This window comes from Crocodylus siamensis, chromosome 5 (genome assembly GCF_052110815.1).
Source record: "Crocodylus siamensis isolate JL-2025a chromosome 5, ASM5211081v1, whole genome shotgun sequence".
NCBI lineage: Eukaryota > Metazoa > Chordata > Crocodylia > Crocodylidae > Crocodylus > Crocodylus siamensis.
The window spans coordinates 126,788,095-126,812,255 of record NC_143399.1 but is presented as its reverse complement, the minus strand read 5'-3'; the positions used below and the strand labels follow the sequence as shown (position 1 = coordinate 126,812,255).

Sequence of the window (24,161 nt, the reverse complement as noted above, 5' to 3'; positions counted from 1 at the left end):
TCTGGCCCATGGCTGCCCCCAGAGCACTTCGCCTAGGACTGCGTCCCACGCTGCCCGGGGCAGCCTATGCTGTGCTTCCGTCTGCCTGTGCCCAGGGCTAGGTGGTTTCTGGGTTAGGCTCCCTGGGGCATGGAGGCCTGTCCTGCCTTTGGCAGCAGCAGCCAGAGACCACTCAGCCCTGGGCTGCCTTTCCCTCCAGCCCTGGCCAGTGTGCACAGGTTCCTGGCAGGGCTGCTCCCAGCGTGGTTGCAGTTGCTTTAGTGTTGTTCAGGTCCCCCTTGTGGGTCCAGCAGCTCCTCCTCCTCCGTCTGCCCCTGCTGCACTGCTCCGGTGGCTCCTGCCCCAGCATTCAGGACTCCTGCTCTCAGCTGCCTTCTACCCGCTTGGCCCCCCGATGCAATGAACAGCCACCTGCAATCAGCCAGGTGGAAGCTGGTTGGGAGCTGGAGCTGGAGTCCCATGCATTGGGGCAGTAGCTGTCTGGCTGAAGCTTTTCCCCCCCTGCTCAGAGCTGTGCAACAGGGCAGAGGCAGATTAACACACGGGCCTGTAGGGCCCCTGCCAATTAGGGGCTCCCTGGGTGTCTGGGTTTCCTTAGGAAATGGTGGACTTCCCCTTGCAGGCAGGCAGCATTCTAGCCTGCAAGGGGTCCTTCCAGTTTGGGGCTGCCAAGAGCAAGATGCATGGGGCCTACAGCCACGTGCATGTGTGCAGCTGTATATGTGCACATGGCCAGGAAAAAAGCTGGGCAGCATGGAGAGAAGCTCCCTGAAGGTAGGTCTATGGAGGGGAAAGGGTGTAGGGGGACAGATTGAGGCCCTCATGTTGAGGGAGGGAGTGAGGCAGGGGCTGGGGGCGGTGCCCAGCCAGGGCGGGGAGTGGGATGGAGTCATGGGCAGCACAGCCAGGGAGGAGAGGGGGCAGCTCCCTGCCACTATGCGCACCCTCCAAACGAGGCAGGGGAATGTGCACCCCCCATATTTGTGTATGGGGCACATGTGGGCTGCTCACTGTGGGTTTGGGGCTGTCCACTCTGCTGTCTTTCCCTCAAGCCCCATGCTGGCCACAGCCCCCTGTTCACCTGGTAGGAATTGGGACGGCGAGTTGTGCCTCCTGCTGCCAGGTGGGCAGGGGGCGTGCAGTTGGCATGGGGCCTCTGGGGCAAGGGCAGCAGAGCAGAAAGCCCTGAGCCCACAGGGGGCAGCCTGCATCTGCCCTCACCCCACTTAGGTCTGCTCTGGCTGAGGCTGGGAGTGGCGGGGATCAGGGAAGAGAGATGGGCATGTGCCACCCCACCCCCTGCCCGGCCAGGTCCATTCAGCCTCCATACCTCACAAGGGATGGTGTGAGGTATGGAGGCCTGCTCTGCCCTTGGCGGCAGCAGCAGTAGCACCAAGAGGGGAAGGGGTCCCTCCCTCTGCTGGAGTCCAGGGGAGGAGTGGCCCAGTTTCTCCAGTTAATAGTTCTGTGGCCCTGCCCTGGGCAGAAGAAGAAGTGGGGGGGAGCCTAGGGGGGCAGCCTAGTTCAGAGACCATCCAGCCGTGGACAGGCAGGAAGGCTCACACCATCCCCTTCAGCCCTGCTGGGCAGGCTCAGGCAGCTGCCCCTTGGCGCTTCTACATGTGCTCCGTGGGTGGGAGTGGCAGCACTTTAAGTAGAGCAGCTCTGAGAGCCACTGTAATTAAAGAGCTGCATTGGTGTCCCCATGCTAAAAATGGTGGTGGCAGTGCTTAAACTAAAGCTCAGTTGACAAGCTTTAGTTCAGGTGCCCTTGCCGCTATTTTTAAGTGCCAGGACACTGATACATGTGACACAGGAGGCTCCTGGAGTGCACCAAGAAAAGGTTTATTTAAGTCAGTAGTTTAAAATGTCTTGCATTATTACTAAATATCAGTTATCATATCGGCATTGGCAGATAGGGTTGGTTAATAATCAGCTATCAGTATTGGCAAAGAAAATCTTTTTCGGTGCACCCCCTAATAAATAACATATTATATATTAATATGTAGGATACTAATGACAGAATAAAATTCCCAAGTGTTTATAATTATATAAATTTTTTACTATTGCTGTAGACTGGCAAACTGTAAGAGACATGCATCAAAAAAAATACAAGACGCATGTGCATAATACTCATTCCAATATGCAAATGACTTGCTGTGTGATTGGTCTGACGTGTGTGACTAGTGTGTATCTGAATTCACAGACAACTATAATATTAGTATTTGTGTACAAAACACCCAGTATGGAACGGTGTTACTTAAGCGGGAGTGCTAAGAGAAAGTTGAAGCAAGCAAAGGCACTTAAAGATACTTCTTTGCTTCAAAAGATACCAACAACTGTTCATTATTTCAAGGAGAGAGAGAGAGAAACAAGAAACAGCTGACTGCGAAGACTGCAGCACTGGTTCGGCAGACAGTGCTTCTGACAAAGTAGGCCTTCAGCGTGAGGATGAAGTAGCAGACCATGAACTGTGGGGAAACAAATAAACCAGGGCCAAGTTATGCAGGCAAAAGAAATGCCATTGAAGAGGTCAATTTAGCAGCAATCCTGCATTGTGGAGCAACATCGATGACAGTTTCAGGACTTTTTGGATTGCTAAGGGTTCAGCTGCTTGTCAGAATAAAAACGTAGAAAAATTCTCTGCTTTTGCTCAGGTGATTGGAGGGAAGATGCATATGCTGCCTGAAGATCTGTTTTCTTGTCAGCTGCCCAGTGATGAATCTGTTACACAGGACTGGCTTATTCATTCACTGTCTATTGGAAATGTCTACTGCTTTCCCTGCAAACTTCTTTCTACTGAAGTGCATGCATTTAGTGGATTCAATGACTAGAAGCACCCTGAACGTCCGTGGGAACATGAGAGAAGCCTGGAAAATCAGAGCTGTATGCCAGCATGGATACAGCGTGCAAAGGTACAGTAGATGCAGATCTAAGACAGCAGTTTCAATCAGAGTGTCACTACCGTAGAGAAGTCTTTAAGCATGTTGCAGCAGTTATCATATTCTTAAGTGAACATGGACTTGCATTCCATGAGCATGATGAGCTGTTAGAATTGCCACATAATGGAAACTTTTGGGGGATTTTTGGAGTTGATTGCGGAATTTGATGCATTTTTTGGCAGGTCATCTGGCTAACTTTGGACAGATGGGTAAAGGTAATCCTTACCTGTCATCAAGTGTTTGTGAAGAATTGATAAATTTGATGGGGAAGAAAGTTAAAAACACAATAGCAGCAGAACTGCAACAAGCCAAAATAAAAAGAGTTTGCAGATGAGTCGGGAGAACCTAAGACCTTACTTGAGAGAAGCCAAAAGTTTTGTACTGAAACCTTCCATGTTATAATTGAGCAGCTTGTCTTTGTCACCGACTGGATGCCTGTAGGATGCTGAACAGTCGCTTTGGAGTATTGCTTGAATACAACTTGCTGGACATCAGTGACGTTGGAAACATGCTGCTGAACTTGCTGCAGTTAACCCCAGTGACTTGGAACAGGACTTTCCTGATGAACTCATAGAATTCAAATTCTCTGTACAGGATAAGTCAGACGAATCTCCTCCAAAATTGCTGCAATTTTCTGGAGTCTTGACTGCAGATTTTTTCTGGATTCCTTCCTGCTTTCTTAAAGAAAGTGTCCAAGGAAGTTTAGACAGATGTTCCCAGGAAGATAAGCGACGCAACAAACTTGTTTGCTGGCATTGTCACGTCAGATCAAGCATTGTAAAGTCAAAACTGACATCAGAAAGTTGAAACAGGGTGTCAGTTTACGAAATGTTGTAACTCAAAACGTTTTAAGTAAAGGACTGCCTATATATGAAGTTTAGCACAGGTTTAATGTCTCAGGAATGATTAAAAAAAAAAAAAAAGCATTGAAATGTATTGTGCTGGTCTCCTGCTTTAATTGCAAGAATCACTAACAGTATTCTTAGACTTGTACTCAAGGCTATCTGTATGGCCTGTATTTTTCTTATAGCAGTTTACTGTGGCGTAGGTACAATGTAAAATGTGTATTTAAAAAAACAGTCAAACAAGCATCTACATGACCACCATTTATGGTGATCCCATACATGAGTACTCTTTTCCTAAGGCATTTGTTTTATTCTTTTGTGTGTGGCAAAATTGAGCAGTTAATTTCGACTTTGTGTGTTTGTGCTTTATTTATTAATACGATGTGTAAACATTTAATGGGTCTATTAATGCTTTTTGATCCATTCCTATTTATCATGGGGTGTGGGGGGCCTCCCATTTTCTTGTTGCCCAAGCCCCAATAAATCTTAATCCGCCACTAGAGGCAGGGGGATCTAAGCAACACCCGGGTGGCTGTAGCTGCATCCTGCTGGGAAGCTGTGTGGGCTGGCTGGTGGTGGGGTCAATGGGTGTGGGTGGGAGCATGGAGTAGGCTGCATTGTGTGGGGCTTGGCCCCATGCGGAGCACTGTGGGGGCAGCCACAGGCTGTGCCTTCACCACATCACCTGGGTAAACCCTGTTGCACATACCCTCTGTCCCCCCACTCTATCCTTCCCTCCTACCTCCAGCTGGGTCCTGGGATCCTAGTGCCTAGGCGTCCTCCCACACAAGCACGTGCACATGCCCCCACACCTCACCCCCCCTGACATATGCCCCCCCTGGTCACCCCCTCCACATACACAATATATACAAAAGTAAGACGATTTTGAGCTATTATACAATCACTTTTATATACACTACTCAAATCAGGACAAACAATTTTTTGTTGTTTGGTAAAATTAAAATATGTCATAGTAGATATTTGAGTTTTAGTATATGACTTTTTTAAATCTATAATTTGTTAAAATAGTATCTTCTGAAAGATTTTGCAGGTGTGGCCTTTGACAGCTCACCAAAACCCACTAAGTGGCCCGCCAACAAAAATAATTGCCCAATCCTGACCCCTGCTTGGGGTAAAGTTCTCAGCGTATTTATAGTAAACAAGACAATAAACATTGTAAAAGTTTTTTTGGTTTTACTTCTCTTCCATTCTTGTATATTGAGAGTAATAACTGTTTATAAAATAATTGTATAAAAAAATTAAAACTTGTTAAGGCTTTTAACAAGTTTGTTCCAAAAAAAATAAATAGGAATAGGATGATTCCATGTGGGTTAATGTCCTCTGTGCAGACAGCACAATGCTGTTCCATTTAAAATGCTTCAGTCGGATGAAGATGTGGTATAGTTTAACCTGGATACTTTGTAGGATTAGGTTTCCAGCCCCCGTCCTGTGATGCCAGGATGTGGGTTTGTGAACCAGTTGAGGTTTAAATCACCTGGGCTGAACCACTAAGATGTTCTTACTGATATGACTTTTATTTTAAAAGGCTGGTGTCTGCTGTTGAACTCCAGCTCAGTGACGTAACAGTGCCCTTTGAAGTAAAAGCTGCAGCAAAAGCTGAGTGGCTCATCTTTAATTTGGCAGCCCTTTGTGACACATAAATGGATTAAGAATCACAGATACAAAAAAAAGGGTTCTGTTGTACAAAGGCAAACCGCTTATCCATTGTAGGAGGGCAGATGCCACCTTTAGAGAGAGACAGATATGTATGATCAGCTAGTGCTGAATCTCTTCTCTCCTTCCTCCCAATTTTTATGATGAAGACTTTACTTCCATCAGCTGATTGTTCTTCAACTGAAGTGGTTAAATCAGCAGCAAGTTCATCATTGACATCTAAGGGAACAGGTGATAAGGTCTATGCTCACCAGATGGTTCGCACGGATGCCCGAGAGCAAAAGCTTGATGCTTTTCTTCAGCCGGTGAACAAATCCTTAAGTACAGGGCCTGCTGCAGTGACACCGGGGAGTAGTTCAGAACTGTGTGATGGCAAAGCCAGACAGCAAGAAGCTGAAATGGAAGATCTCAGTGACTTTAATACAATAACTGTTGCAGAAGGGGATACAGCAGTGCTACCAGAGGAACTGAAAGAAACTGGAAGGCTCTCTCCTGAAACAGTGCCTCCTCGGTAAGGCCACTCTGCTGAAGGTGTGGGTTGTTGTCTTTTTGTACAGGCGTGCTGGTCAAGAAGTTCCAGTGCTTTCTCTCTCTTTTTTTTTTTAATGCAGGAAAATTATAAATGCTATGAATGGACTTGCAGAAAACAGAGGTTCTCAGTAGAAGGGAATTTAAATACAAAGAATATAATATGTCCTGCACACATTCCTTGGAAAAGATGACACGAAACTATTAAAGGGGAACCCCTGGTGAAACTTGGATAGGGCCAATCCATTGGAGTTGGATTGGAGCCATTGGAGGGAAGAAAACATTTTTATTTATGCCAAGAATAACATTAAGGAACACACAGTTGTTTAGTATCTTCCTTTGAGTCTGGTCTTTCTCTTGTTGAGATCAAAGAGCTAGGTTGGGCCCTTAAACAGTGTGAGTGTGTTTTCAGAGCTAAGGAGTTCTAAATAGCTTTGGGAATTACCTTTTTAACAAACTGTGCTTTGGAAGTGAAATAAATGTTTGATAACTTTGGGGAACTGACTGTGTTTTCTGCAGTGCTACTTAATGTACAATCTGAGACTTGGTCACCACACTTCTCCGTAGGATGTCTGTTGGCATAAATGATAAAGAGAATAGAAAATATTTCTGTTTTTTCCTTTGGAACTGCAGAAAGAGACAGCGGGCAGACAGTGATGTAGAAATGGAGGAAGATCATAGTAGGAACGAAATGACTGCCGCCTGCACCCCTCGAAGAAGGATTATTAACCTAACTAGTGTACTGACTCTGCAAGAAGAAGTTAATAACCAGGCACACACAAGTATGCAAGTTCCATGTTCTCAAAATTGTCATTCTTCTGGCAGGTCTATGTAACCACTTGGACTGCTGTAAAGAAGTCAACCTACTTTTCCTGTTGCATACAAAACTTGCTTAGGTGGTGGGTCTGTATCAGACATTTTCTTTTGCTTGTGGATTGACCCACAAACCAATAGCAGCACCGTGTTAATCCCATAGGCTGATCAAAGTTTGTGTAAAACTTTATGAAGGGATGAGGCCAATTTCCAAACAAGCAATTTTCACTTCAAGACAGGGGAGCTGAGCTGCCTGTCTGAAACCCTAGGGTTGTTTTAAACTTTAGTAAGCCTGTACACTTGATCTTAGGCTATATTTGATCTTAGTCCAAAAGACTAACTGCATTTCTAAACAAAAAGCAAGACATAGGCGGCTTTTTTTCCATTCTAAGTTTTCAGCAAGTATTAATTCACAACATAAATTCATTCAGAATTTCTAGATAATTGTTAATATTTAGTTACAGTAAAAGCTATGTTATATTCAGCACTTTACCATCCGGAATGCTCTATTAACCCGCATGCCGATTGATGCGGCAGAAGTGAAACTGGAAGTCCCACCATGGCACTTCTGGTTTCACTGAGTCCCACTTCACCGACTTTGGACCGTGGCCCAGGGCAAAGCAGCCTGTACGGCACCCCCCTTCATGTCCCCTGGCACACTGACGCTGGGGAGTGAAAGCCCTGGTGTGCCAGATGCAGCTAGAGGGGCAGCAGCCGGAACAGGCAAAGACATCTCTCGGATAACTGACATATTTGATTAACTGGCACTCCCCATTCCCCAGGATGCCGGATAACACAGCCTTTACTGTATTTTGGAAGAAGAGGTACAGAAATGACTGGGGTACTAGTTTAGGATTTCCATAAAAATCAAGATACTGAACATGATTTTATGTGCATTTGAGAGAGGGGAAGGGAGAGAGGAGGAGTGATGTGCACATTCTCATGTTTGGTGTATTATTCCAGGTCTTCAGGAGATGCTACGGGATCACTCATTTGTTGGCTGCGTTAGCCCTCAGTGGGCCTTGGCACAATACCAGACAAAACTGTATCTTCTGAATACCACAAAACTCAGGTAAACGAACAGGTTATTAGAAGTGGCAGTTGAACTAGCCAATGAACTTGAGATTGATTATAGAACTGAGATAAAACAATGGCAATGTGGTGATTTACTGGGCATTCAAATAGGCCCAGTAAAGGGCCCCGAATTAAGGTGACTTAAATGTTCTATGCAGATCCTGAAATTTGGGGGTTGAACCATAATTAAGAAGTCCTTGTATGCTGAGTTTTACAGAGCCTGAGGTGGCAAAGAGCTTGCCTCAGCCTCACACCTTCCTGTACCTTTCATGTAAGGTACTTGCCAGTAACATGTTGTTTTAGTTTCTTTACTATATGCATATTTGTGGTAGTTAGGCACAACAGTGAAAATCATATAGCTAAAATCGTAACATCATTAAAGGAAAAGCCATTTTTATAGTTTTCCACAATATCTGTCTTGTCTTCTGAGTACTGCTTTGTTCAGGGGGTCTGCCATTATAAAGCAGAGACCATGTATGTGACAGACTTGACTGATATGGACCTTTCCATAATAAATTCATTTTTTTTTCTTTCAATGTAGTGAAGAGCTCTTCTACCAGATACTAGTTTTTGACTTCGCAAATTTTGGAGTTTTAAGATTGTCAGTAAGTATAAACTTCTTCAAACCTTATGTCGTTTTTTGGAGAGAGTACTCTGTTACCAGTTTATGATCTTGTATTATTCTGAAATATGGATTTTTTTTTAATTTATGCAGAGTAGGTCACATCAGGCTGTGGGTGGGAAGGTCAAATTTTGATGAGTACTGGCATTACATTTAATTTCCTTTACATCAGCATAGCGTAGCTGATATGAATTCCACACCTGTTGCAAGTTCTGACATTGGTGGTTTCATTCTTACCATAAGATTCTAGTCCTTCAGCCACTTTGCTGCCTAATCTACCTGCTCTGTCCGTTCTTCAGCAGAATTATATTGGGAAGGTCTCAACTTTTAGCCACCATGCCATAGGCTTTATAGAGTGGTAAGAGGAGCATATTCTGTTTACTAGGAGAAGCAGCAAAATTTCGCTGCACAAAAAATTATAATGGGAAATGTGCAGTTAAGGATCACTTTTATATTAAAGATTTGAGCTGCCTGGGTAATATTTGTGTTGTCTTTGGATTTTTAAAGGAACCAGCACCACTGTATGAGCTAGCGATGCTTGCTTTAGAGAACCCTGAAAGTGGCTGGACAGAAGAGGATGGCCCAAAAGAAGGACTTGCAGAGTACATTGTTGAGTTTTTAAAGAAGAAGACTGAAATGCTGAGAGATTACTTCTCTCTTGAAATTGATGAGGTGACTCTTGCTTATGCTTCTATTGCAGCAGTTATGTAGGTAATTCTAGGTGTTGGTCACATGATTTTTGTTTTTAAAACTGCATGCAGACTTACTTTAAGAATAGTTCCAAATTGATGTATATAGTTAAGTGTGGCAAAGCACAACTTCCAGGCGCCTCTAAGTGCTTTCCTGTACAGGGTGTGAGGTTAGGCAGAATGGGCTCTGAAACACCCAGCATGTTGCCTGAAGTCAGTAGGGAGGACCTATCACCTGAAGCTTCTTCCGCTCACTTTGAGAGTGATCAGGGCTCCATATTTATTAAAAAATACAACTGACGGTAGTCTGCATTAAACTCATTGAATGAGAAATCCCATAGAGCAAGGACTGGAGCACTAATATCCTAGTCCCTAGTGAGTGCTATAATTGTCAGGCTGGAGTTTGGTGCAAGTAATCTGTTGATTTATTCTGTGCGAAGTGGAAGAGTTTCAAAAAGCAATTGAAAACGCCAGAGTAATCTTGAATTTGGGAATCAAAACATTGTGGGTGGCTGGAGGTAAGAAATGAAATCCCTCTAGGCAGAGAGCTAGATAAAGGATAGTGTCTTCTGCCAGTCTTTCAGGCATGCTTTGAAAGGGGTTAAGGCATGATAAGCGGAGACTGCTATGTGTTCACCTCCCATGTAAGTCCTAGCTCCTTTGGTCTGAGTAATTCAGGGTAGATTTTTAGATACCTCTAGGGTTACCCAAGTCATTCTGATACATTTGTTAGAAGACTGGACTTCTCAAGCATGTAGGGCATGGGTACAATTTTCTGTGCAACTCTATCCGTATTTAACTTGTGCCTTGTCAGCTATACCCTCTTACCCTGTGATAAATCGTAGAAAGCTAGGGTTGGAAAGGACCTCAGGATGTCATCTAGTCCAACCCCCTGCTCAAAGCAGGACCATCCCCAACTACATCACTTGAGCAAGGGCTTTGTCAAGATGAGCCTTAAAAACTTCCAAGGATGGAGATTCTACCACCTCTAGGTAACTTGTTCCAGTGCTTCACCACCCTCCTAATGAGACCTTTTTTTTCATCTCCAACCTAAACTTCCCTTGCTGCAACTTGAAATCATTGCTCTTTGTTCTGTCATCTGTCACCACTGAGAACAGTCTAACTCCATCCTCTTTGGAACCACCATTCAGGTAGTTAAAGGCTGCTATTAAATCCCCCATCAGTCTTCTCTTCTGCACACTAAATAAATCCAGTTCCCTCATAAGTCATATGCCCCAGTCCAAACCATTTTCACTGCTCTCTGCTGGACTCTTTCCAACTTGTCCACATCCTTTCTGTAGTGGTGGACCCAAAACTGGACATACTCTAGGTGTGGCCTCACTAGTGCAGAACAGAGGGAAATAATCACCTCCTTCGATCCGCTGGCAACACTCCTACTAATCCAGCCCAGCATGCTGTTAGTTTTCTTGGCAACAAGGGCACACTGCTGACTTGTATCCGTCTTACTGTCTGCTATAACCTGTCCTTTTCTGCAGAGCTGCTGCTTAGCCAGTCCGCCCCCAGCCTGTACTGGTGTATGGGATTCTGCTGTCCAAGTGCAGGACTTTATACTTGTCCTTGTTGAACTTTGTGAGATTTCTGAAAAAACTGACAGCTGATGCAGGAAATCCGCATCCTTATTGACTGCTTGGTCATGTTATGTTTGCAGGTAGGAAACCTTACTGGACTGCCACTCCTCATAGACAACTATGTTCCCCCCTTGGAGGGATTACCTATGTTTATCCTTCGTTTGGCTACAGAGGTATGTTGCTTTTCAACATTTAACTAAAGCTAATTACTTGAAGATACTGCTGCTGCTTTCCTTTGCCACTGATCAAGAAGTGGCATTTATAGATGTACTCTGAAATCCTGACTAATAAGAAGGAACAAAATAATGCAACCCATAAGAAACTTGGCAAAAGTTGATGTGGAAGGAAGAGTGGATTTAAGAAAGTCTGGGAGTAGCAAACCCTGTTTAGATAGAAGTGGTAATTTCTTTTGCATTGTTCTGGTGTCAAACCATTTCTTCTTTCAAGAAGAAAAGAAAAAGCCTTTTGTAAATATACTTGACTCCATGCTGTGGTGGAATTATTCCAAACCTTCGTGTTCTAGTGGCATAAATGGGTTTAAGGATGCATTTATTTTCCAAAAGGAAAAAAACTTACCTGTTAAGCCACAGATAGCTAAAAGCACAGTGCAAAAAACACATCAAGATTATCTGTGGAGCTTATTTTCATATGAAGTGTGCTTATCCTTGCTTTTTTATATATCCTAATTTTGTAGCACCACATGGTGCTAACAGCAGTTTATTTTGATGATTTTTAATGAACAGTTAGGACCCTTTTAATTTTGCTCTTTGGTAAGGGCCAGCAATGTTCTTGCAAAGTAGCATTCTAGCTCTTATATAATTTGAATAGCTCTTATTTTCTCTTGTGACAGGTAAACTGGGATGAAGAGAGAGAATGTTTTGAAAGTCTCAGCAAAGAGTTAGCCATGTTTTACTCCATTAGAAAGCAATATATGCTGGATGAATCTAACTTAACTAGTTCACAGGTACAGTAACATGGTGTAACAGCACGTAATTTAGTTACAGGAACAAGTAATAAGTATTAAATGATAAACCTATTTTTAAAAAAAAAGGCTTCCACCTCTAGACTTTAGAATCAGATGGACTGAGAAATATTTCCAGCAGAGTATTGAAAGAATGGATGTTTCCAAAGAAAACAAAAAGGTGAAGACTTGAACATTTTTGGAAGCATGCCTTGGATTAATGACTCCATAGAAGTTGTTTGGAGAGGTTTTTGCATGCTTAGCTAACTTCTTTGGAAAACACATTGGAATTTAGTAAGCTACTATGTGAGTTCACATCCTGAGCTGTGCAAGCAAGAGTAATATGCATTAAACTTTATCTTCTACTAAAACATTAAGGCTTGGCCAGGAAAAAGTATGGGTTACCTCTAGCTACCAGTTTTTACACCCAACTGCTTTCAGGAAGCTTTTTAATAATGTTCAAGCTCTGATGCCCTCTCCCAAGTATTTTAGAACTGGGTGGTGAGTTGTTGTAGGTCACAGTATTCTAATTACTCACTTACCTTCCTATATGAGCTAATACTGAAGAATAAAATTAGGTCTCTTTAATAACCAGAAAAAATTAGTTTTTGAAAAAAACAAGCTTTACAAGTATAGATTTTTGGCAAAAAATGTAATAGTTCTGTCTTTAATTTCTTTCAGAATGAAGACCTTGATTCAGGTTCAAAAACATGGAAATGGACTGTGGAACATATTGTTTACAAAGCTTTAAGGACCCATCTTTTACCTCCTAAACACTTCACAGAAGATGGCAACATTTTGCAGCTTGCTAATCTACCAGACCTATATAGAGTTTTTGAGAGATGTTGAAGGGATTATTTTATAGCCTATTTTTTCTTAGCAGGAGATAAAGCTGAACTCTCCCAAAAGCTTTATAAGTAGTATGGGTAAATTTTACACCTTAGTTTGAACATAGCTTTATTTTTTAAACTAACTTTAACAGACGCTTCAGTACTACAATTGTCATCTCCCAAAATTAGAGCAAATTATTTTCATCCTAAAGGAACAAAGAAGAGTCACTGTATAATAAATCTCTAACTCTCAATCTTAGAAGTAATCAGGAGGCAAGAGTTGGCTTGGATCTAACTAGAGAAAGAACGAGTCATTCGTTAGCCAAGTAGCTATACATTATATACAAGATTGCTAGAACTTCAGGAGTTAATCTATGATAGCTACTGCTACACTCAAACTTTTTTTAGTTACAGATGCTGCCTTTGAAGGGGGGAGGGGGAAAACTATTTAGCCCAAATGTAAAAACAAACCCAAAAGTAAAGTGTGCTGTTTCAAAACCTTCAAAAAGATTAAGGTATGAAACAGCAGCACTTATTCTTATTTTGTGATGACTGAATTTAGAATGCATAGACTCTAGGAACAAGTTTAGAATTTAAAGGAAGATGCGAAACACTTATTCTGGTCAGTAAAGTGTCCATTTAATAAGTTCATCAGCCACATCTTTCAAACCCTCCTCCCACCCTAAAATTTAAATCCACACTTAAGCAGCAGATGATACAGTTTTACAATGTACAGCAAAAGAACTGTTGTAGAGTTTGATGTCCCTCCTGTTATATCAAGAATTTCAGGGCTTATATTTGACAAAAATCTGGAACACAACTGTACCATCACCCATGCAAAAAAGCAAGTTTTATATACAGTCCCTATTTTTTTTTCTTATAAATTTAAATATTATACAAAAATGCATCTTTCCATCAAAATGTATAAAGTTTAGTGAACAGAGAGCCCAAAATGTATCTTAAAATAAAAGTTATCTGATTTCAAAGGTTATTTTGACAATCTAACATAACTGAAGTCTAAATTGCACCATATAGAAGGCACTTGTGCTGTGTGATGTCTTGAGCAAATATATTTGTTAGTTTAATAAACATGTCCTCTTGAAGTCATGCAGTTGTCTCCAAGCATCATTTAAAGCAGCTGAAATAAGGATTGTGAGTAAACTTGATTCCACAGTTGTGAAAACATATTTTCTAGCAATAAGTCAATCATACAGCATTGTGCTCCAGATGACTTTAAAGTCAAACTGGTAAAGAAAACAAAATCACCATCATTCACAGGGGAACTGGAACTATTTTTCATTCTCTCATAAGTTACAAAGTATGCCACTTAATTAGGAAACTAAAATATCACTGAACAGTTCAGTGTTCAAAAGTTTGTGCCAATGAAAGTCTGTATTAAAAACAAACTAAGGGCTAGTTATTTCAAGGAGCAGTGCACATTTAAAAAAGAAGTCTTCTCTACTGTTGAGCTAGAAGAGCAGTCCTATTAGCCTTCATCTTCTCCAACCGTTTCATCAAGTGGCTATTGGTCATCTCCATCTCTTCCATCTTATCCAGTGCTGTCCTTAACTAAAATGGAAACAAATGTTTCATTCAGTTTTAGAGTGCCGTCTTGTGAATAACAGGAATTAAAATTCTAAAAGGAGCTTTGATGTTAGGATCATGACCTTATTTCCTCTTAACTTTATTTTTTAAAGGCTTTCCTATAACTTAGAAATGCTTAAGAGTCTAAATGAAATTTGCTTTAAAATTAGGCTGTTTGTGGCTTCCTGAGCTGGAAAATAAGATTTCTCTGAAACAGGAAGAGAGTGTGAGGACTCAGTCATTCCAGGACCTAATGTTCCTGAATGACATCTCACCCTAGTCTTGGTTTTTGGGAGACAATTTTGCAAATATCTAGTTGGTCTAATAAAAGATATCACCTCTGCCACGAGTTCTAATTTCCTTAGCCTCTAGACCAACACAGCTAAAACCTGGATACCTGGCAATAGTAAACTTGTATTTGTGTAACATGGCATGAAACAGTCCAGCAGCTTTCTGAAGCTACTAGGAAACCTTCCCATCATGCTTCAAAAAACCTGTAACAACGTGTTACAAACAAGTGATACAACCTACAACTGAAGCTCAGATATTTGAGGTCCATTGGAGTAAAAAATAGATGTATTATGATTTATTTAACAGGTACTTAAAAGTGGGACAGGGTACACCCACAGGATCCAAGAATAAAAGGCTGTCTCAAAAGAAATCTAACATCTGTTTTTAGCCTGAAAGTAGACGAAATTTAACAGATGTAACACAACAAGTAACATGCTCTAGCTTGGGAACAAACTGCACACAAAAGGAGGTAAAGCCTGGTCCCTACAAGGGAAAGGGTTTCAAAACCTCAGTTCAAATAATCTTGATGCTGCACTAGCACACATGAATTGAAGAAACAAACCAACCAGAAGATAGGTTATCAGTGCACTGAGGACAAGAAAGTTTCTCCCAATGATCTGCACAGTTGTGATTTGATAGCCAAGAAGTAAAGATGGCCACAATGTAAATAGACAAAACCTGCTCAAGAAATCAACGCTGATACAATTTGTTAGAACTTCCTAAGACTTAGAGAAAAAAAATAAAAGGAGGAGAAACTGCTGAAAAACAAGAATGTTGTGAGCCAAGACAATTACCATTATTCATGGCCTGCAGAACATCTTGCCAGCTGCAGTCAGAAAGGAACTGGTCTTGGAATATAATGAAGCACTCACAGATGACTAATGAAAGGTTTATGCAAAATATCATACATAAACAGCCATTTTTATTCCTTACCCTCTTTCAGAAGTACATTTACTGCCATAACAGCTGCACAGATTAAATATTCAAGCTTTTAATTTTATTTATAAAGATTCGATTGAGTTTCCTTTGAAATGAAAAGAAATTTATTACCTCTCGTTGAAGTTTCCTTTTTTCTGCTTTTAGTTCATCTTCTACTTTTTCTGCATTCTCTGCTGCAGTTTTGTATCTCATAACCTGTCCTTCAAGTCTTCCAATCTGTAAAACCAAATAAAACCACACATGTAAAGAATACTGCTTTTCAGTCAGTGAGCACATCCTTCACCGTAAGACCTAGCCTTCTTCCTATCCTCTATGGCAGTTCTTACATTAACTGTACTACTCAGCAAAGGAAAGAAGAGAGACTGAGAACAATGAAGAGACAGGGATAAGAGAACTGGCGGGAAAGATGCTAGAAATTGAAAACAGACCTGGAAAACAGAAAATCAGATAAAATACACGGAGATGAGAGACAATAAGCAAACTGAAAGAAATGAGATTTGGCATTCATGTCAGAGCATAAACTAAGACGGACCTTGAACCAAAGAACAGATCAATAAAGGGGGACCACAAGCCAAAAATAATTAGGAGACAGCACCTTTGAAACATGCTTGCCTCCCTGTATTTCCAATACAAGAATTATGACCTGCTAATGTTGCATTTGACTGAAACCAAGTGTGTGGCATAGGGAGAATAAGTCACAAAGGCTAAAGACAGACATTTAAAAAGCCTGAGCCTGAACTGATTCAATCTTTGCAGGTTAGTTTAACTTGGCTAGGCTGAATCAGTGTGCAACTGCACAGACATCCCCAAAACACAGGCATATATCTGCAAAGGTTCAGGGTAGAAGCCGAGGGGCGCTACAGCAGCCCTCCCTTCCCTTCATCAGGGCTGAGCTGAGGAGAGACATGGCCCTGCCCCAGGAGGATGCCCTGATTAGGGAGGGGTTATCTGCACTGAACATCTGATCTGTTATAGTTTTAAACCAGTTTCTACACACAAACCAGTTTAAGTGATCAATGTCTGTCCCTACCCTTACAGAATAATGCGTGCAACAATTATTTACAAAGTTACTGAACAAACATACATACCAGTTCACACTCAGAATTTTGCCGTGTTCTTTAAAAAATATACCTAGCTACCTACCGGATAATTCTAAAAGTGAATTTCAGGCTTTTTTCCTCCTCACATGTCCATGTAAATTAACTATCTCCATTAATTAAAGTAGTTTTTTGCATGGATACTATTTTGAGACAAACATGTACGCAGTAAAAATCTTTTTATTTTCTAAAATACAGTGCAGGTATTATTGAATCCAAAATGTTAACCTCTATATTTTCTTTTGTGACTGGTTAAAAAGAGCTGTTAGTTGCAAGAAAAAAGGTAATACTAGTCTGAACATAATACAACTGGCAAAGACAGTATGGTGAAGCATAGAACAGGTGCAGAATAAAACTATGGCTTTAATATAATCTAAGAAATCAACTTACAGAGCATATTATACACAATGAGTCCTTTAGACCTACTTAAATATTTTGTAAAAGAAATCTAAAGTAAGATATACTTACATTTTGTTCCATGGTCGTTATATCTTGTTCAGCTTTTGAAAGCTTAAATTTGTATTCGCTTATTTGTCTGTTGGCATCTCCTACAGAAAATCAAATAGAAACGTATTTCTTAAAGGGCCAAGTCTCTAATGGGCCATTTCTATTTTAATTCAAAATTCATTTAAAATTACTTCATTGAGAATACAGGATTCTTCCAGTAGGGTATATTTTCTTTTTAAATTCCCTTCTCTGGGAGACTTAAAAAGCCACCCTTATCACACAGACTTTATATACCAGGGGTTCTCAGCCTTTTTCTGAGCCCCTGCCAACATGCTATAAAAACTCCATGACCCACCTGTGTCACAGCAACTGCCTGGCATCCCAGCACCATGCACACAGCTCAGGGTGCAGCAGGCAGGGGTTGGCAGCAGGGAGCCCCTGGGCCCCACCCACCTGAGCAGCAGCAGTATGGAGTTTTACCTGCCCACCTGCAGCACCACCCGCAAGATAGAGGTTGTGGGCATAGCAGGTCATGCTTGCCCCTGCCCCTTCCTTAGGACTTGCCTCAGACCTGGGGGACCAAGGCAACCCATGCCAGGCAGGGCCAGGTAGACACCCTGAAACCTGCTCACGGTCCCCCAGGGGGCCATGGACCCCCTCTCCTTCCCCAGTTGAGAACTACTGGCCTACATGCTGCTATTGCCATTGCTGAGATGCTCTTAAAAGCTGGCTTTGAGCATCAAAAAATTAAACAAAAAAATTTCTAGGAAAGGAAAGGAAGGAAAAAATGACATGAGCCAAATAATTAAATATGGTGATGTTCTGTATCATTGTCTAAATAATGAAGTTTTACAAATATTTGCATTAGATCCTGACAAAGCTGTCAATTAAGAAAAACAGCTTGCTAGAAATACTGAATACAAACCTTTCATTAGCTAACAAGGAATGCAACGAGAGGAAAAGCACAAAGAATTTAAATACTGCATTTGATATTGCTAACACTTTTCAAAACAACTAGACCACTCAAGTAAGCTAACAAATAAAAGGAAAGAGCCTATACAAGTTACAATTTTTTCAACAAATTGGGTAAGTGCTCAACCAAGGGCAAGGTAAGACACTTGCTCTTTAAATAAATATAAAAAGGAAACAAAAGGTTCTTTTCAGTATAAATACCTTTATATAACCAAGGTAGACTTACTCTGCATTTCAATTAACTGCAAGTCAGAACCATTCTCTAATCCTATTATATCTGGATTTGAACCATCACTTTTAGAGTATTTCTGTCGTTCCTCTTCTAACTGCAGCTTCAGCTTTCTAATCTGAAAAAAAATATGCTATTTTATTAAATGGTAAGCTTCTAGAAGTACTTCATTAGGATTTTCAAACTGAGTTGACAGTTTAGCTGTATATAGGGAATTACCTCCTCAAAATTTACACCTTTCCAAATGTTTACAGGGGCTATGGCCAATATCATAGCATGTTTACAGGGACAGCAAAACTGTTTTTAGGTTGTACCCCTTTCTGCTCCTTTAAGTAACAGCTACCGGGATGCTCCCCAACACACAGTACTCTCAAGCTGCTCTACTTTGTCTTATGTGCAAGAACCCCCCAGGTTTTTCTACAGCAGTGGTTCCCAACCTTTTTGCCATAACCCGCTGCTGGGAGCAGAGCATGGCAGCAGTGGCAGCCAGGGGTGGGGGAGTTCCCAGCATGTGGTGTGGTTCATCTTTTGTGTGAGGCGCCACCAGCATTGCCCCTGCGACCCTCATTTGGGTCACGACCCGAGGTTGGGAAACCACTGTTCTACAGGAATCACTGATAGCTTTTTTGGTGGGAAGAGTATGGAGAAGAGAGGGACAATGTATGAAACAAAAATCACTATCATGGCTAACCCGAGAATTCCCCTGCTGCTCTGTGGGATCATGCGGTTTAACTCACATGAACAGGAATTTGGTTTTTACTATCATACTCCTACCAGTTTAGGATCAAGCTTTAGTAAGTATATTGCTAATATTCTATCCCATATCTGGCTTGAGTTAATTTACTTAATTTTAAATTGAATAGTAAAAATAAGGTATTTTGTATTTTGCTAAAAAGGCTGACAAAATGGCTTGATCTGTGTCCTTTGCATTAGTTTGCCACACTGGTCAGTGAACCTCTAAATTAGAAGCTAACTAACTAACGTGTGGGTAACAGTCTACAGTACACATGAGTTACAGGGGACCGCCCAGAGATGCCAGCAGCCATGCCAGCAGCAAGGGGGGGAAGTGGGGTGGTGACGGCCTGCAGAAGCTGGCAATGGCTTCAGCAGTGGCCAGTCTCGGGGGGCACAGTCACTGGTACACTGCATCCTGTACTGGAAGCGACCTGCCTAAAGCAGTAGAGCATATTCAACAATGCTTCATTTTAACTGCATTAAAAGCCAATAATTAATTTTGTAAAGTTATTTTTTCATTTAAACAACTGTAGTTACCACAGGAATATTTTGGGTTGATGAACTGGAAGAATTGCAACACAAAGAACTTTTTTGTGGGTGATATCTTTTATTGCAGGGTTTCTCAACCTTTTAAATAGCAAGTACCCCCTAACTTCTGAAAAGTTTAATAAGTATCCCAACACTCAATTTTCCAGGGGATTTTATATTTATAGACTAATGCGTGCTATATGTTGGAAGAAGGACTGTGTATATAAGGCCATGATATGACAGATGTCTGATCTGGTGTGGATAGGGTTGCCACCTTTTACACCGGGGTGCACAAACTCAAGTATGTACCTGGGGTAGAGGTGATGTGGCCCAAAGCTAGGAGGGCTGAACCCAAATTATTACTGGGGAATTTAATTTTTTTGCTATAGTTTTGAGAGGATAAAAGGGTGAGAGAGAGAGAGAGAGAGAGAGTGCAAACCCCTGCCTGTGTCTTGCATATCCCCCAGGTTGAGAAATTATGTTTTACTGGACCAAGTATATGGTTGGGACAGGACTTTGGCCAGTGCATTCTTCATCAGGTCAGGAACCTGGAAAAAAAAGTTACCCACAAGAAGCTGTCCCTCACATGATCCACTAAGGAAAATTTTGAGAGTGCCTAGGACTTGATAAGCCAAATTATGTTAGACAGGCAATTTGACAACTTCTATTTTGCCTCCCCCCCTTTCATAAAAAGGAAAGAAAGATGATCACTGACCAGAAACACTTTATAATATTAGACTGCAAATGAGTCAGTCCTATTTACACACACACTTTCAATTGGGACTATTTGAAGTAATTATAGTGGAGACACCCTCGAAGAAACTATTACACAAGATCAAGATCATGCTGATCAGGACATTCTAGGGGAAGAGCCTGATAATTCCTGGTAGATAGCCAGCACTTTTGTTAAAGATGTTAGTTTTGTTTTTTTTAACTTAATGCTGAGTTCGAGGCACTTCACTGATAGCAAACTAAAATACTTTCATATGCATGCCCTGTTTTCTTTTTTTTTTTTAAGGTGACATTGCCTTTATAGAATATTCATTTTAAAAATTAGTTTTACCTGTGACAATAGTTCTTCCTTTTCTTCAGCCAGTTTTCGTAGCCGAACATCTAGAAGAATTAGAGCTCAATTAGAAATCTGACTGAGTTTAAGTTGGAAATTTATTGTTTGACATTTTATTTTCATTAAGCTCAAAAATAATTTTTTTTCCCCACACATAAAACCTATAAATATAAGGACATGCTGAAATGTAAGTCCTAATTTCCTGTTGGTTATTGCAGTGGATTAATTAGTAAAAGTCAGTGTGAATACATGATAAGTGACTGCAGTGTACTGTTCAAACATATTTTTGGTAAGTAGTAAAAAGGTAGCTTTCCTCACTTTAACATATAAAAGACTTAACAGCAATAAAGAACTCCAAGCCTCATTCCCAGTAGTTAATGGATGTTTGAGGATCAATTGGCAATAATTTCTATGAATAATGGAAAAGAAACTTTTTTCAATATGCATGTTATGCATAACCTGTAAGTACACAGGAATACTTCCTTTTATACTGAGTGATAGAAAACACCATTCAATGTAAAACTGAATTATGTAGCTTGTATAACATGTTTTTTAAGAGATGCTTAACTGACTTAGCAGGGAACTCTTCAATAAACTAAATCACAAAAAGGAAGCTTATAAGAAGTGGAAACTTGGACAAATAACTAGAAAAGAACATAAGAGCAGTGTTTGGGCATGCAGGGGTGGAGTCAGGAAGGCCAAAGTGCAACCAGATTTTGAGCTAGCAAGGGATATAAAGTATGTTGGTAGCAAGGGGGAAGATCAGAGAAAGTGTAGGTCCCTTACTGAATGGGGGACGGAACCTTGTGACAGAAAATGCAGAAAAGGCTGAAGAGCTCAATGCCTATTTTGCCTCAGTCTTCATAGGCAAGCTCCCATACTACTGCACTGGGTAGCACACTTAGGGGAGGAGATGAGCAGCCAACAGTGGCAAAAGAACATTAGGGACTATTTAGAGAAGCTGAACATATACAAGTCCATGGGGCTGGATGGGATGCACCTGAGGGTGCTGAGGGAATTGGCTGATGTGACCACAGAGCTACTGACCATCATCTTTGAAAACTTATGGCGATCAGGACAGGTCCTGGATGACTGGAAAAGGGCAAACAGAGTGCCCATATTTAAAAAAGGAAAGGAGGAGGATCCAGGGAACAACAGACAGGTTAGCCTCACCTCAGGCCCTGAAAAATCATGAAGAAGATCCTCAAGGAATCCATTTCTAAGCACTTGTGGGAGAAAGAGGTGATTAGGAAGAGTCAGCATGAATTCACCAGGGGCAAGTCATGCCTGATAAACCTCACTGCCTTCTATGATGAGATGACTGGCTCTGTGGATGCAGGAAGACCAGTGAATGTGATATACCTTGATTTTAGCAAGGCTTTGGATACAGTCTCTCACAACATTTCTCACAGGCAATCTAGGGAAGTATGACTGGATGAATGGACTATAGGGTGGATAGAAAACTAGCTGGAGCATCGAGCTCAGAGAATAGTAATCACTGGCTTGATGTCTAATTGGAGGCCAGTACCAAATGGAGTGCCCCCAGAGGTTGGTCCTGGGGCCAGTTTTGTTCAATGTCTTCATCAGCAACTTGGAAGATGGCATAGAGCAGTGCTTCTCAAAGTGGTGGTCTGCGGACCAGCTGGTCGCCGGTCCCCAGCAATTCCAGGAAAGAAAGAAATATATTTTCAGAAGCATAACACTGATATGTCATAGCGCCATAGTTCGTACATTCCAACACTCCAGGTGACGTCATGTTGTGCAAGGGTGAGGAAGAAGAAAGAACCAGCCGGTCATGCATTTGTGTAGCACTGTTACACGCAGTTGCTGCCACCAGCTGAATTGGGCACTGGTCCCTGACCCCCTGGAAAAAAAATTGCCGGTCTGCCACATGAGATAGTTGGAGAAGCACTGGCATAGAGTACACCCTCAGCAAGTTTGCAGATGACACCAAGCTGGAGGGGAGCAGTAGATACACTGGAGGTTAGGGCTAGAATCGAGTGACCTAGACAAACTGGAGAATTGGGTCAAAAGAAATCTCATGAGGTTCAATAAGGACAAATGCAAAGCCCTGCACTTAGGATGGAACAATCCCATATACCAGTACAAGCTGGGGACTGAGTGGCTGGGCAACAGCTCTGCAGAAAAGGACCTGGCAATTACAGTGGACAATAAGCTGAGTATGAGCCAGCAGTGTGCCCTTGTTGCCAAGAAGACTAATGGCATACTGGGCTGCATTGGTACGAGTGTTGCCACTCATGGGAACTTTTGGAGGGCTGCACGTGTTTAAATTAGTAGGTCCAGATGCTTTCACCCAAGGGTGCTGGGAGAATTGGTAGGGGTCATAGTGGGGCCCCTGGCATGGCTCTACGAGCGCTCATGGGGCACTGGCCAGGTACCACAGGATTGGAAAAAGGCCAATGTGGTCCCCATCACAACAAGAGTAGAAAGGAGGACCCTGGCAATTATAGGCCAGTCAAGTCTTACCCTCGGTCCTTGGGAAGACCTTTGAGAAAATTATCAAGGAGCATATCTGCAAGGGCCTAGCAGGGGAGGTAATGCTCAGGGGCAACCAATATAGGTTCATTGAAGGCAGGCTCTGCCTGACTAACCTGGTTTCTTTTTATGATTAGGTCACAAACTCCCTGGACAAGGGTGTCAGGGTGGATGTCACCTTCCTGGACTTCAAGGCCTTTGACACGGTTTGTCACCACATTCTTGTTTAAAACCTTGGTGACTGCGGCACTGATGCCTACACAATCAGATGGGTGGCAAACTGGCTAGATGGTTGCATGCAGAGAGTGGTTGTGGATGGGTCATTTTCGACCTGGAGGGATGTAGGTAGTAGAGTCCCCCAGGACTTGGTCCTGGGGCCTGTACTGTTCAACATATTTATCTGGATGTGGGTGTGGAATGCCCACTGTCCCAATTCACTGACAAGACCTAGTTGTGGAGCGAGGTACACACACTGGAGGGGAGGGACAGAATACAGCTAGATCTATTCAGGTTACAGAGGTAAGCGGATGAGAATAGGATGGAATTCAATGCAGGCAAGTGCAAGGTACTGCTTCTAGGGAGAAAGAAGCAGCTACACACCTATAGGCTGGGGAACACCCTTCTTGTCAACACAGTGGCAGAAAGAAATCTTGGAGTCCTTGCTGACTCCAGGATGAACATGAGTCCCCAATGCAAGGAAACAGTCATTAAGGCTGACTGTACCTTGTTATGCATCCACAAATGCATCACAAGCAGGGCCAGAGAGATGATCCTTCCCCTCTATGTGGCATTCATCAGGCAACAGTTGGAGTACTGCATCTAGTTCTGGGCGCTGCACTTCAAGAGGGAGATGTGGCTAGCATTGACAGGGGCCAAAAGAGGGCCAGTCGCATGGTCAAGGGGCAGTGGGGCAGGCCCTACAAGGAGAGGCTAAAGGGCCTGAACCTATTCAGCCTCCACAAGAGAGGGCTGATAGGGGATCTGGTAGCCATTTACAAACTCACTGTGGGGGGGCAGCAAGAATTGGGGCAGGCTCTGTTCCCCCGGGCACCACCCGGGGTTACCAGGAATAAGAGCCAAAAATTGTTAGAGTGAAGGTTCAGGCTGGACATCAGGAGGCATTGCTTTACAGCTAGGGCTGCTAGGCTCCAGAATGGGCTCCCAAGTGAGGTGGTATTCTCTCCTACCTTGGGGGTCTTCAAGAGAAGGC

At 42.2% G+C, this 24,161-nt stretch overlaps 2 protein-coding genes across 17 annotated transcripts in view; one reads left to right on the top strand and one right to left on the bottom strand.

The window, feature by feature from the left end:
* The window catches only part of MLH1 (mutL homolog 1), a 31,586-nt gene extending 17,912 nt beyond the window's left edge, over positions 1-13,674 (top strand). Inside the window, exons 12-19 of the mRNA XM_090050263.1 lie at positions 5,611-5,972; positions 6,623-6,771; positions 7,766-7,874; positions 8,418-8,481; positions 9,006-9,170; positions 10,857-10,949; positions 11,627-11,740; positions 12,419-13,674. Coding sequence (XP_089906389.1) covers positions 5,611-5,972; positions 6,623-6,771; positions 7,766-7,874; positions 8,418-8,481; positions 9,006-9,170; positions 10,857-10,949; positions 11,627-11,740; positions 12,419-12,586 — 1,224 coding nt within the window. The 3' untranslated portion in view covers positions 12,587-13,674. The remainder of the gene's footprint in view (positions 1-5,610; positions 5,973-6,622; positions 6,772-7,765; positions 7,875-8,417; positions 8,482-9,005; positions 9,171-10,856; positions 10,950-11,626; positions 11,741-12,418) is intronic.
* LRRFIP2 (LRR binding FLII interacting protein 2) overlaps positions 13,182-24,161 on the bottom strand; it is an 84,787-nt gene continuing 73,807 nt past the window's right edge. For all 16 annotated transcript variants that reach the window (XM_090050268.1, XM_090050271.1, XM_090050265.1 and 13 more), the window contains 5 exons: positions 20,453-20,502; positions 18,124-18,244; positions 16,947-17,026; positions 15,493-15,597; positions 13,182-14,136 (listed from right to left, as the gene is read on the bottom strand). In XM_090050268.1, the coding sequence (XP_089906394.1) occupies positions 14,026-14,136; positions 15,493-15,597; positions 16,947-17,026; positions 18,124-18,244; positions 20,453-20,502 (467 nt within the window). In that variant the 3' untranslated portion in view covers positions 13,182-14,025. The remainder of the gene's footprint in view (positions 14,137-15,492; positions 15,598-16,946; positions 17,027-18,123; positions 18,245-20,452; positions 20,503-24,161) is intronic.